Source organism: Lasioglossum baleicum, chromosome 13, assembly GCF_051020765.1.
Source record: "Lasioglossum baleicum chromosome 13, iyLasBale1, whole genome shotgun sequence".
NCBI classification, from domain to species: Eukaryota; Metazoa; Arthropoda; class Insecta; order Hymenoptera; family Halictidae; genus Lasioglossum; species Lasioglossum baleicum.
The window spans coordinates 12,924,373-12,939,131 of record NC_134941.1 but is presented as its reverse complement, the minus strand read 5'-3'; the positions used below and the strand labels follow the sequence as shown (position 1 = coordinate 12,939,131).

Genomic DNA, 14,759 nt, shown 5'->3' with positions numbered 1-14,759 from the left:
CCGCAGCCAAACCGTTCGAAGCGGCCGGACAGCCGGACGTTAAACGTGATTTCGGGCTCGCGCCCGCGATTCCACGAAATTAATCCGGTTCGGGGCTATCGATTCCCTTTCCTTTCCTCGTCCGGCCATTTATTTTCCATCGGGACCGCGCCGAGCCGCGGCAAAATTTAATCGAAATCGTTGGTTCTCGCGACGCGGAACCGCTTGCCCACGGTACACACACCGTTTTCTGCCTGCTGCTACTCGCGCGTCATCCTCGCGGCGTGTCCGCGTCGCGGTTCCGCTCGGCCTCCGAACATATACGCTCGTTCTCTCGCTCGCTCGCTCGTGAACGGCTGTAAAGATTGAAAATACCACGACCGGGCCGATAATAAAAATTACAAGCGGGTCTCGTTCGCCCGCACGCCAGCTAGCCCGATCGATCCCCGCTGCGCTGCGCCCTCGCCGAACTTTTATTTACGCTTCGCTCGAGAGCGCCGTTAATTATTGCCGCGAATGCCCCGACGAATCGTAACGTAGCCGCCGTTGCCAGTTTCCCCGTGAATTATTCCGTGTCGTTCGAAAACATGACCGGACCCCGGAACCCGGCCGGAACGCTCTCTCGATCCTTTTTCACCGCCTCGATTATACACGCGTCCGCCAGTTAGCTCGCGCTTGTTCCCGCGACCACCCCTCCGCCGCTCGCTTTTACGAATCCTCCGCGCGCTCTCCACTTAACCGTTCGTTAATCTTTAATCGCCCGATACACTCCGGGGCCCCTCCACTGATTTTCCCACCGCCAACGCGATCGCCAAGCTCGCGGAAAATCATAATTTTCCGGTATTATCGCGCGGGACTCAATCGTTAACGCTTGCCGGGAGTTTAAACTCCGGGAATAAAAGGGAGTACCAACGCCACGGTCGGATTCGACGCGTTCTACAACGGTGTGCATTATCTCCGCGTGCAAAAAAATTTGGCGTTTATACGCCGACCTATTCCCCCGGGGAAAGTTCGAGTCGTGAGTTTTTAATTAGGCGCGCCAGCGAGTTGGGATTTTAAAACGTTCGGGGATCGCGTAATGGCTCTACTTGATCTTCGGCGATCGGGGTCACTGAGGTCTCCGACCACGAATAACGATGGTCATCGAAAGATCCCGTACAAAATTGAAAATTAGTTACGAGACGTGTCTACGCGGATTCCCGCGATCGTTAAACAATCTTCGAGGGTTCGATTTTCCGAGACGCGAGTTCGCGGATGAATGCGCTTTGTCGGCTCGCGCCTTATCGCCGAAAACGCATCGATCATTCGCAGACGCGCCTCACAGAATGCCGCGGAAGCTTTTTTGAACGTTGGGAAGAGACGTTACGTACGGACAGTGGCAATAAATTACGAGGACGCGATGCAACGGGGACTAAACGAGCCTCGATATTTCACTGTATTATACAACGGAGGAGTGGAGAAGAGTTCGAGCGCGGCTCTTAAAGAGGTTGTGACGGTTCACGGTATAAATCAGAGTTTAAATGCGGCGATTCACGGAGATACACCGTTCTACCTTTGGCGAGAAAGGATCTCCCTCTTGGCGGCGAGGGAAAAGAGCGAGAGAGGAGTCGACGTATTCAGCGTTGCTTCATAGCAAACGCAGCGAGCAGCTGAACAAAAACCGCCGGGAGAAGGAGAGGAAGAGAGGGAGCCGGAGTGGGCCATTTCTATAAAATGTGTGGAATCGTTCTCATGAAATAAGCTGAAATTAGATCTCTGGTCGGAAGCTTATACTCGATCGTGCTACTCCACACTGGGCACAGACTTTATTAACGGTACATCTGGTTTGTCAAATAAAAAATTATCATAATAACACTGAATTTCTATGGGGGTAGTTTCAACAAATCTTGACACTCTTGTTCACGATTGACAATTAATTTAGAAGTCACGTTTAGGAGTTGGAATTTGAATTGCAACATGAAAAAAGGGAGAAGAATTGCACAGGGTGAAATTTGATGCAGCGGTGCGTCGGTGGGTGGTCCCGATGAAAAATAAATGGGGACTCGCGGAGGGAGCGTACGGTCGTCGAATCGGTGGAATCGGCCGGCACGGCGAAAGTAGCTCGGGCCACACGCTCAAGCTCTCGCGCTCGCAACCGTGATCGCGATACGAATCTCTCTCTTTGGCACGCTCCTCGTGGTCGGTATATAGGTCAGCTATGTTACGTGCGGATCGTCGACCGCGATGTCGACGTGCTTTCGCGGTAATGGCGGCGATACCGTGGTCCGTTTAAATATCTGCTCGCCGGTTCTTCCTCTCACGTCTTCTTCCTCTTCGACACGGTCGTAGGAATTTCGAATCGGTCGCGACAGATTCCAGGCTTTCAGCGTCGTCCCAGGCTGTTGTTCGCTGGCTTGTCGGCGGTCTACCCACTCGTCTCGATTATGTGCGACACGGTCACTGACCGCTGTTTCCCCACGGCGGGACGACAGAATGCTCTAAACGCTCCACATTCGTCCAACTCTCATCTGATTATTTACACGTCGCGATATTTCTCTTTGGGAAATTCATCCTGTAGGAATATTCTTCGGGGAGCTTCTACGCTTCGATTGTGGCGTATTGGGTTCAATAATTTGGCTCTAATACTTCTAACACTTTCTCTCTACTGTCATCGCTCTTCACTCACACTTCTGACCTCACAGCCCTTACGTTCGTTCCTTTTATTCATTCTCATTCATCCTCTCTTGCAGTCTTTCTCTCTCTGTTTCTCTATCAGGCTCACGTACACCCTGCGTTTGGCACCCCTAGCCACTCGACGCTTGTCATTAACAAGGGAAGGACCCCAATGTCCGACTTCCATTTCGATAATTTTTTGTGAGACGATGGTATATGGATCCCTAATGTTGTCTGCAAAATATTAGGTGTAGTTAGTCAATACTTTTAACCCTTTGCACTCGGTTGTCCCCTCTGAGGCACCACTAAAAATTGCTGTACCATTATTCAAAATATTGTTTACACTATTAAATATATCGGTATCTAATCAATTATATTAAACATTTAGTTATTGTATGAGGTACTATACCAATTTCATATCTACAAAATGTTAAAAATCACAAAGAATGAAAATATTCTAGATCGGAAAGAAAGTTAAAATAGCTCCGAATGCAAAGGGTTAAAGATATGAACAATTAATCTTTCATGCAGCTCAAGTTTTCAGAGTTCCGTGTAAGCAGGTTGCGCGAAAGTTCAATTGTTTATATCTTTAAAACTATTGAGCAACTACTCCTAATATTTTGCATACATCATTAGGGATCCATATATCATCATCTCACAAAATATTATCAAAATCGAAGTCGGACACTTGGGATCCTTCCCTTGTAAGACCCAAACACACTCTTCCTTCACACCTCGCACAGTGCGGCGTTAGTACTGTTAGTACGTTAGTTATTTTGCAATATTTGGCTGCATGTTGCCCATCAGATGAAGCTGCAGTCACGCCGGCGTACTAGCCTCTCCGACGGGCAACATGCAGCCGAATATTGTAAAACCATTGCTCGGAAACGTAAAAGAAGGACTTTTGAGGCAAACAGCGCCCCAGATTAATCTTTCATCTAGCGATTTTGATTACTAAAAAAATCGAGAAATCAGAAAGTGGAATCCCGGACCCTTGCAATCCTCGCGTACGTATACGTGGTCTAGCGGTGTGTGAGAGTTCACGCGCGAGCGTCGTCTGTTCGAAAAGACTCCCTTAAGAATAATATTTACCACCGATAGCAACCGCGTGTGACAGCGAGCTAGGGATAGCGGCACGAGTCCGGCGGCAGGGATATAATCCACGACCGTGAAACGTGGAGCACCGCGTTGCTCGCCGTGGAGCCTTTAAATCGACAGGCTCGGGGACAGGCAAAGCCGATGGCCGTCGAGGGCAGGGGATTTTTCAGAGGCGGGAAGATGCATGGGCGGCTGTTCGCGAAGAAAAATGTCGAGGGCGCGCGGCCTCGATCCGAGAGTTATCGAGGAGCTGCCCTATCTCGGCCGAAGAAAAAAAATCGGTGAAACATTCAACTAATAGGTCGACGTCAGGGGAGAAAGATCGGGACGGTTAAGGGGGTTGTGTGTTCTCGCTCGCTCGCTTGTTCGTTCGCACGCGTTCTCTCTTCGTGTCGCGCGCGCGTGTGTTCCGGAGAGAGCGCTGGCACGAACTCGGAGATAGAGCAGGAAATCCGATACCCCGGCTTGCGTTATTATACGCCGAGTTACGGCAAGATTGTTCCGCGAAGTTCATTTACATCCAACGACGACGACGGTGCGTCGAGACGCTCGAGAGAGAGTACCGTATCGACGTCGCATCGACGCAGCCGTTAACGAACCACGAGAACGTCGACTATCCTTCTCGCAAGCAATGCCGTGGTCCTTACTGTGGCCTCTGGACGTCCTCCAGGGCACGGAGGCCACGCCTACTTTATTATTTCTCGACTGAGGGAGTTCGTATCTTTTTATTTACTTCTGACGTTTGATGTGGACGGAGTCTCTGGGATGAGAAGCTCGTTGGCTATGAAATTGTATGGTTTTATTATATCCTGTAGACTAACTAGAACATTCTATATACTTTACGACGATGTTAGCGTCTGTTATAATCAATATTCCGTGGATTAAGAGCGCTAAGCAAGCAAGGACCGCAGTACTCGAGCGAAATCGGGTTTCGGATTGCCCACGAGGCGTTCCGCGCGACGCCACACGACTCGACTCAATCAGCTTCTTTCAGGAAACATCAGCGACTCGCAGTACATCACATACATGACAAGTAAGTATGAGGCGTGGTGCGCGACCACGACCGCGTTTAGGCGATCCGACGCGCGCGTGCGACGGATTTATCGAAGGCCGGTGTAAGCAAGGAAAAGAGAGACAGGAAAAGAGAGGGTGTACAGCACGACGAGGAGGTGGAGGGTAAAAAAGAAACGTCGTCGTCTCGACGTCGGCCGTCTCGAGGAGTTTCTTTTCCGGGCGGAGATCTATGTTTCCGTGCGTTTCGAGAGGCTCGTTAGGCTGTCCCGGGTGGAAGAAACCGCCGTAAATCGGCCCCCGCTTTTCGAGAGCGGGTGCTCGATTTCGCCTGGATGACCGACCACCCCGGATCTAAATTTCAAATCTGCTAATGTGTATTTTTGCGCCGTGGGGTCCGCGAGCCTCTTATCGGTGGTCGTCGAGAGGGAGAGAGAGAAAGATGACGCTTTGAATTTCAGATTTGCCGCGGGCGCAACTCGTGTCGACGGTGGCACACGACGAGAGAGAGAGAGAGAGAACAACTTTTGAAAAGCCTCTCTCCCTCTCGCTCCGTCCAACGTTTGCTGCGCTTGTGCGCTGTCATTTGTTTCCCACACCCCTGTGTTCTTCCGTGTACCGGCCGCCGCCGATCTACGATATCTAGCGCATTTTATTTATGGCGGCACGGGTTACGTATCGGAATTGATTCCGTGATTTATTCCTGGACCATTCCTCGCCCGCGGACGGTCGATACCCGGCCAAGTGCCACCCGACGCCAACGACTACGAATCGAATTTTCATCAGCCTGTTTTTCCCTCAAAAACACCGTCAGTCTCGCACGAAACGTCGCTCCGCCCAGCGAGATGGAGCGGCTACGCGAAAACGGCCCTGAGATTCGTTATTCCTTATGTCGATACTCGGATACAACGGTAGCTGATTTGTTTTTAAACATTCTTTTCTTCGGTGTCCTAAATGTGTACGTAAGTCGATACACAGAAGATTGAAAGGGAAGAACTTCTTCTGGGCAAGTATTCGAATGGTTTCCGTGTGGCGCGACGCGTGAAACGCGAGAGCCCGTGTCCAGGGAAGAGCTCGGAAGGGTGCATGATCGCGAATAGGCAGGTCCCGTGGAATTGCGCGGCTCCGGTTCGATACGTATGCAAAGCGACCGCGTTTAACCAACTTCTCGCGGAGAATTTCCATTAGTCGAGAAAGTCCAAGCGGTTTCCGGGGACAATGGCGAGGATGCGCGCCGGTTTCGGTGAACCGGGTAACGCACCACCGACTGCTTCGCAGAGGTACACACCCTGGTAACGGGTAGGAGCGCGGAGATCGAGTCGTCGAACGATTTCGAATCAACGCGTCTGGTAGGGCGGATAATTCAATTTGAATATGCATGCGTACCGCCGGCAGCGGCCCCGAAAATCCGTGAGACGCGCACCCCGTTAAATCCGCGATTATTCGCGCGCCTGTTCGCTACCTTTCCCCGATACGCAACCCGGTACACCGATACCCCCACACACCTACTTCCTCGCGGCAACCAACACGTCCCTTTCTACGGGGCGGTTTTTACCGACTCCCCTCTCCCTATTTCTCTCTCGCGGGTATACACACCCCAATTATACCTCGACTGTAGAACCACCTTCCAGTGTTCCCATCATTTCATAATTTTCAAGTCTTCGAGGAAGACGACCGGTCAGCTTCTTTCTGTACGATGAATGTTGACATCCTCATATTTTTGTAGTCTAACCACTCCTTTGTTTGTCTTCACGTATGAATTGAGGCGTTATACTGAAAAAATGAAATTGTCAGTCTCGATTTCTTCTGTAAATGATATTAAGACCATCTCCAACAGCTCCGTATATTGTGTCGAATTCATCTTATTATTAATTCGACAGATTAGTGTTTCCCAGAATTCTGAATGCATTAGGTTGAAGGGAACGTTCTGTCGCATTTTCAATCAGCAGAACAACAATATTAAACATGTATTTCAATCCAACCTGATACAAGTGAGGTGATCAAGTCAGATGTCTCAGAAAGTGCAACCAACAGGCCACAATCTGTAAATTCACCTGCTCCTCCCTATCTCTACAAACGAAACTCTCATCCTCTATACCAAAAAGCGGATGAAGTGCGTGGACCAGACAGCTTGGTCCCGCCATTGGCATGGCAAACATTGTCCCCAGTCTACACGCCGCGCCGGTTCAATCCAAGAAACGATCCTGAGGTCGAGAGGGTGCTGTCCTTTAGCCGGTACGCAGATTGAATCGGAAAGGGTCGTGGCTCTCCGTGGAGAAACGCTGGCAGTGGTGGGTACGGTTTGGGTTAGGTGAACAGGGCCGTCTGAGTGGCCATTTGGCATTCGGTCGTAAGAAACGGGACCGTACGAGCGGTCTCGCGCGTGGGTGTCGATAAATTGCGGCGTGTAGCGTAGGTCAGAGAGGCGGAGTTCAGGGGTTCGCGCGCCTATCTCTCGCTCTTAAGAGGGTCTCCACGGGTCTATAACGACGAAGCGAGAGAGAGAGAGGGAGGAGGACGTAGCAGGGGTTGGGGTGGGTCGTGCCGGGTAACGCCGGCGGGTCTGCGCTAAATTTATGCAAATGCATGCCGGCAATATTCTAAATAAGTAGCTTCACCCGTGGCCCCGTACGTCTCGCGGCCGATATCTCGACTGGAGTCTCTCTATCTCTCCCGACGCGCGGCGGCCAAGTAAATTCAACTCGTGGAACGGGGCGCGTTCGCTCGCTCGCGCCGTCTGCTCCCGACGACTACGAAACTACGACGTTTCAACGACTTTCGTGGCGAGGATCCAAAGAGGCCCGGGCCATTGAGCGTCGTCGACTCTGCGCCGTGTCGCGGCCGCGTAAATTTTGTTCCGGGGAAACCGTCGGCGAAACCAGAGGGCCCCCGCCGTGTGTACGCCTCTTTGAAATTTTAACCCGACGCGAGTACGGTACGTACCCGCGACCGAGAGACGCATTCGACCGTCCGAGGAGAGCACTCTCTCGTATCTTGTTTTCGCTCCGAGCCGGATAAGTCCGGTCGAACGGTGCCGCTGCCGCGCTCGTAACTGGCTTTTAACGCTAATAGTACTCTCAGACCCATTTAAAGAGCTTTTACGTAACGGAGAAGAACGCAGGAGAGTTTAGTGCGTTCCGTGCTTGCTCTCCCGCGATCTTTTCACTTCCGGAACAACCCCGCCCCGGTGCTTCGCAAATTAAATCCACCGAATTTATTTTTACGTTTCCATCGACCTCGCGCGTTTTACGAGATCCACGACAGCGCTTTCGCATTCGCTTCAACTCGACGAATATTTTTCTGCATTCGATGACGGATGCTGTCCGACCCGTTTCCTCATGCTGAAGATTTATAAACGTCCACTTCCGTGTTTAGAACCGCTGAGAAAACAGTATGTCTTTCAACAATTATTATATTATCCGGATATCGATTAGAAGCCACGGATTTGCGTCTGGAAAACGCGATCGCGGAGGAAAGTCGAGAGTGTTCCCGAGGTGAAAACGCGAGATTAGAAAAGGGTTCTATAGAACAGGGTAACGGGAGTAACTGGTGAGGGGGGTATGGGCGTCGGTGACGAGGACGCCGACGCCAGGTGACACGCCACCCTAATCAGCACTCGGGGTCTTAAGGCGGTTAATTGCGCTTCAATTAGCCGCTCTTACCGAGACGCGGGCGCGCGACTTTCTTGCTCGCCGCTCGCGAGGAACTTTCGCAATCGTCGGCCACGCCGTGCAATTAGCCGGCGAGTCCTCCCGTGCATTAAGACGACCCGTAAAAACCGCACGGAGATGTACGGCTGGAAAATTACGCGAAGATAAAGTCCAAGTTATACCGTCGTTAGAGAGTGACGGGTTCCGCGGGTCTTTCTTCCCGCAACCTCGAATGCTCTCGTGGTACAAATTATTACCCGGCGATTATCGCGCCCTTAGGCGAGTGTATTACATTTTTTTATTTAACTCTCGGCACTCGTGTGGTGACCCAGAGTCGCCACTAAAGATTACCATTATTGAAAGTATTGTTTACACTGTTAAATACGTTGAGGTATCATGTCAATTTCGTATCTATGTACAGAATCTATGTATCATATCGATGTACAAATATCTATGTACAAATCTATGTATAAAAAGAACATGTGGTGCCATTTAAAAAAGCATTTTCTCAGATTTAAGAATGTGCGAACATGTAGCTCACCAAGTACTGACAAACTTTTGTCTAAAACATTTTCTAATTGCACTACCGGAAATGCCTAAAAGTGGTGACATAACTTAACGGGTACACCCTGTATACTGGAATTATATTCCAGGTCGGAAGGAGCGTTTAATTTTCGAGTGAAAATAGCTCCGAGTACAAAGGGTTTATTTCAATTCGTGCAAATGACGATGGTATTGATTTTTCGCGAAATATTGTTGGCTGACATTGTTGAAAGATCCGCGTGGTTTGTTTCAATTAAAAGTTGTCTCTGTCACATTCCAGAAGCGTACAACATTAATGATTCCACTGTCCTTTATTTTGGTAGTCGATATTCAAGATATTATAGAGTCTGTGCGCCGAAATCAATCTTGGAAAAAATTCGGCGGAAAATAGCCGGCCCGTGTAATCGACGTTACGAGAACCCGTGACAGATCAAAATACTTGACCCCGTCCCTTTTCGATCTGCGAGTCGACGAACGAGCATGCCCCAACGGGTCCGACGAGATTTTGATATGGGTCAGCGCCGGTGAATGGTGTCGCTCGCGATTGCCGTGATTTCGGCGGTCGCGCGTGTGTATGTGTGTGTGTGTCTTCTAAAAGGATTCCCGATGCGTCAAACGCGAAAACAATAACCGGTTACCTGGAGCAGCTGACGTAGGGCACACGAGACTACTTCGGACGCGCCTACTCGCTCGTATGCTCGCTCTCTCCGCTCTCGAGCGGTTAATCCGAAAATCGATGAGCGCTTTCCCGAATTCGCGGTCCGGTCTAGGCCGAGGCTCGTTCCGCGGCGAATATGAAATTTCAAGATTTCAATTCCGGATTGCGGGCCGCGTTTAATTGAATTCCGGGATTTTTAACGCGACCGTTTGACGACCAGCTCGCGGCCTCCCGACCGCGATTCGACGCTCCGCGAATAATTGCAATCTACTCCCCTTTGGAATTGAAGCGTCCATTACGCCCGCGACTTTGCGTCCGACCGTTGTCGTTCTGCTGCGCTCCCTTCATTCCCCGCGATGAACTCGCTGCCAGCAGATTGCTATTCTCGACGGGATAATTAATGAATAGACTGCGGATCTCTGTGCAAAATAAAAATTGTGTTGATTGAAATAATTTTAGTCCGATCAAAATAATACTTCATCATCAAATCCGCATTCTAATAATATATATTCGTGATGGAGAAATTGGGGCGAATCTTATAAATGCTTCATGCCTGTGAATCTTTATTATCGCCTAATATGCTGAAACATGTCAGTAAATAAATAATTGAATGGTCTTCTTTGCTTCTTGCAGGAGCATTCAGAAAAACATTATTTATACTCGGCGCATGCATTAATCGAACAATTTTCCAGCATCTGGGACAAGAACTCCGTAATTCAGGCGACAGAAGGCTAAATTTCGCAATGAATTCCCGTCGATGGGTATAAAAAGATTAATAAGTGAGCACAGTTCTATTATCGCAGTTTCGCTACAGGCGAACACAGATATTTTCGATCGGTTTTTATCTGTGCTCGGATCGACGCTTCTTCCATCGGGGCTCGAACATAAACCTAACGCGAAACCGACTGGCAGCGGGTTAAACGGAGAGCGAAAAACCATTTCCCGGTGTGGCGGGCGCTGCGAGTAACGCGACGCGAATAGCAGGGAGAGCGCGAGCTCGTGGCGTTTTATTCGGTTCTCGGATTTCCTCGTTTCGCGGAGCAGATTTCGTAAGGAGAGCAGCAGAGCAGCAGCGGCATTCGGCATTGATTCGAAATGCTCTGATCGATCTCGCTCCGACTCGGGCGTCGTTTCGTGTCCGCATCGAAATTCGATTCGCGCGACGTGCATCGGCCACGGAGAGAATGCGGAGCCGCGACTTTGAAATTCCTGAACCGCGACGCCTCGTTCTGCACATCCCACGAGAGCAAGCGGCGCGGACTCGCAGGCTCGCGAGAACCGCATCCGTGCGGTCGCATCGCCGGACGAATGCCCGGCGCACGCCGATCGCGCGCGAGCCACTTTTATCGGCGGAGAATTTCCGATTTCTATCCCGGGAACGCGGAACCGTGATTTTTGAACGGCGTCGTTAACCCGCTCGGTGCAAAGTGTACGCGCCTAGATGAAAAAGATCGGTGAACTCGACTTTTCTCATGTCTGTCACTTCCGGCTTGGTTACTGACGAGGAGAGTGCAAGCTCGACGAGTCTCAAATTTCATTGAAACTTTGTGCAGTTAGTGATCTCGTTCTCCTGTTAACGTTTATACCGCATTATAGGCGCAGATACTCAATAGTTTTAAAAATACAGTACATTTTCTATAGACGCGAAGGCCTCGAGGGGAGTTCTTCGCATCTATCGCATATGGGTACCGATTTTTTGAGCTTCAAAGGCCGAGCCGAACGTAGAGAACGACAGCACGTGTAAAGAGAGACCACGGCAACTGTCGCTGTCCTTCCTTGCGTTCGAAACTCTCATCATTAGACTGCGGATTTTTATGCATTTATGGCTTATGAAAACGTTCAAAAAATGCTACAATATAAAATTCGTTAAAACTCGGTAAGATTTTCATTTGTTTTGGATCTACGAAGGCTGTTCCCATTAAAAATAGTATTTTATTTAATGCCACTTTCTTAAAATTTGTCTATAAAAATTGAAAATTGCATAAACATCCGCAGTCTACTCATCATCGATTAAACCCCTCGGTACTGAACAATATTTTTGGAGATATTCGTCTGTAACGCTTCCTAATGTTCACCCTGTATATTCAAGGTAATGAAAACCTTTAATTATAAATATCTTAAAAACTATTGAGTATCTGCGCCTGAACTGTACAAAGTTAAATAAAATCTGAGACTCATTGAGCTTGCACTTTCCTTATGAGTGAATGGTAAATGGCTGCATAAAATCGCTGTATGCATATGTCAGTGTCTAATCAATTAGTAAACGTTTGAGTATTGTATGAGGTATTATATGGTGGTAGAAGTCTTTGGAACTTGGTGTCGAATTCGATGGGAAAGCGATCGGCCGAGTCCTCGACGCTGAGAGGAACGTACCTCTCAATTCAACTACGGTGATAGAGACAGCTTTCCTTGACCGAGTCGGTTCCCGACTCTATCGTTTTTATCCAGCTGCCTGAAACGATAAAAAGAAGAAGGGAGGGCGTTGTACGCGATTCCAGCGAGAGCCGCGTACGCAACGGGACACAGGCCGTGGCAAGCAATAATACTTAAACGCCAATAACGGTCCTCCGGCATATAAATTCAATTTCACGGTTCGCCGAGGAACGGTGGAAAATTTTCATTATTAAATCCGAGCGGCCGCGACCGACCGGCCGGATTCTATTCTCCATTGTTGGCGCATTGTGCTCGAACGAACCCGGTATGAAACGTACCCGCGAATCGAGCCGGGGACGCGTGACTTCGCTGTTCGATCGCTGATACCCGCTCCACGCTGATCGCCAAAGACCAATCGGCTACGAAAAGATTGCGACGCGCCCCGATCATTAATATTTGATTCGACGCGGATTTTTGTATTCAAGCCGTCATTCTATAAAAAGTGAATCGAGAACGAAGGAATAAAACTCTTTCGTAGGGAGCTTCTTCTCCGAGATAATTCGCTTCGGAAGATTTGCGCCCGAGGCGGTGAATAGAAATGGGCTGATCATTGTTGGTCGTTTCCACTTCGCTCGGAGATACACGCGTGTTCGATCATTAAACTGCTGATTTTTATTTGTAAAATAAAAGTTGGCTGCATCGATTGCAAGAATATATGAAATATGATATTTTTCGAATTGTTATGCAATGTTGAATTTCATGTAATTCGACTGATCTTTCCATGTAGAATCGCTCTCCGAAATGTCTCTGTTTGCACGGTCACATGACCCGTTTTGTGTGATGTTTTGAACCGATCGACCGTCGACCAGTTATCAATCCCCATGCAATCAATGTAATTAGTTTAATGAAACCGAAACTGGACAGTTGAATCGTTACCTTTTTCCCCGTGCCACGCGCGATATATCCCAATGGAATCGTATTCAAATATACATCCCGATCGATAAATTAGCTCTGAAATCAGAACAGTAATCCATCTAGCCCACATACGAGGAAAGCTCGTCGATCGTTCCCTGTATACACTTTTTAAATTTACTTTAACATGGTGGAATCACCATTTGCGAGGTTGTACATCGATTTCCACTCCACCCTGTATATCTCCTTTCGTAATACACGTGTTCCGAAGCGTCCAACACGTTCGAAACACCGTGGATAGTGTCCCTCGTCGATTCCAGCACCGAGGATACCATCTGCTAGACAGAGTTTCACCGAACAATTCCTCGAAGAAACTTAAGACGACTCTCTTTTCCCGTCTCTGTCTCTCCGGATTCGGTTCCCAGCCGTCACAAGCTCGTTTTCGGATATCGCTCGGGGGTATCTCGAGGGAGAGCGCGAAAAGCATCACCGTGTCGGTGGGATGGAACCGATTTTCGATGCGCTAAAACGCGAATAAGGTCCGCGCAATTATTTACGATAAACCAGCGCTCGCGTAATGTACACTCGACGCGGATGCAGCCGTGCCATCCCCGATTCGCCTCCGCGACCGCAGCCGTTGCCAGCTTCCATATCCACTCTCTCTCACTTTTCCCTCCTCTCTCTCTCTCTCTCTCTCTCTTTCCTCCTCTCTTCTCCCCGCTTCTCCGCGCCACCGAACGTCATCGTTCGTCGATGGGAATCCATCGCGCGTACATAAACCCCCGTGTTTACAATCGATGCCCCGGCAAAATGGCATCGACGCCGAACTCTCTCCCCGATTCCCTCTCTTTCTCTCTCTCCTCTAGTCGGCTCTCTTTCCCTCTCGCAGCCAGTTTGCACCTGTAGTCGCGGTTTCAGCCTGTACCCGCATCCACTTCGAACGCGCTCGACGTCCAGCAATACGAACTAGTCACGTTCGCGGCCTCGGAAATTTCCAAACGCTTTCGCGCCGCACGCCGCACGGCCCTCTTTCCAATTCCATCGCCGTCCTGGATCGTTCCAGCGATTGTTCCCTGTTTGCTTTGCTGAAAAAATGTGCCCGCGCCGCGACGCGACCCGATCGAATCCGTCGACCCGCGTGTCGATCGGCCTTATCGCTCGATAAAGGGATCAAGGAGCTACGGGGGACAACGCGTCCCCGGGAAAATCGTTCGCCAACGCTGTTTATTCGACCGTGCCTCTACAAAAAATATTGCGGGCGATGCCAATCTCTGTGTATCGGGAGGTAATCGATTAAACACCTCGGAGAAATCCTATGAAACCTGAGTAAATTCAATCCTGTTACTATTACAATGCGTATCAATCGCTGTTGAGTTAAATTAGGCTGAGAGTCGAAGCCACGTGTTGTTGAGAGAAATAAATGTTTACTCGACTTCTGTATCTTGCAATCGATGCAAGAAAAATTTTATTTCTCCGTACAGATCCGCAGTCCTATAATTGTTTTTGGGAAGAGCGTAAGCATAATGAGTAAATTCAATCCTGTTATTGTTATAATGCATATCAATCGCTGTTGAGTTAAATTAGGCTGAGAGTCGAAGCCACGTGTTGTTGAGGGAAATAAATGTTTACCTGGCTTCTGTATCTTGCAATCGATGCAAGAAAAATTTAATTTCTCCGTACTGATCCGCAGTCCTATAATTGTTTTTGGGAAGGGCGTTAATACAACGAAGTTTATAAATATCGTGACCGAGCTCGAGCTAGAAGTCGGAACGTTTGACAGGGTTTCTGGTCGAGGGAGCCGCGCCTTGATCGGTGAAACCGCTAGAATCGGCTCTGGAATATATTCGAAAAATCCATGGGCAGAGCGTGGCTCTCGTGGCGCA

General features: G+C 49.2%; 1 protein-coding gene across 9 annotated transcripts in view; it reads left to right on the top strand.

The window, feature by feature from the left end:
- Lar (tyrosine-protein phosphatase Lar) overlaps positions 1-14,759 on the top strand; it is a 413,198-nt gene that overhangs the window by 259,984 nt on the left and 138,455 nt on the right. For 8 of the 9 annotated variants that reach the window (XM_076437440.1, XM_076437441.1, XM_076437439.1 and 5 more), the window contains one exon: positions 4,724-4,762. The exons of the other annotated variant lie outside the window; for it this stretch is intronic. In XM_076437440.1, coding sequence (XP_076293555.1) covers positions 4,724-4,762 — 39 coding nt within the window. The remainder of the gene's footprint in view (positions 1-4,723; positions 4,763-14,759) is intronic. 9 annotated transcript variants of the gene reach the window in all.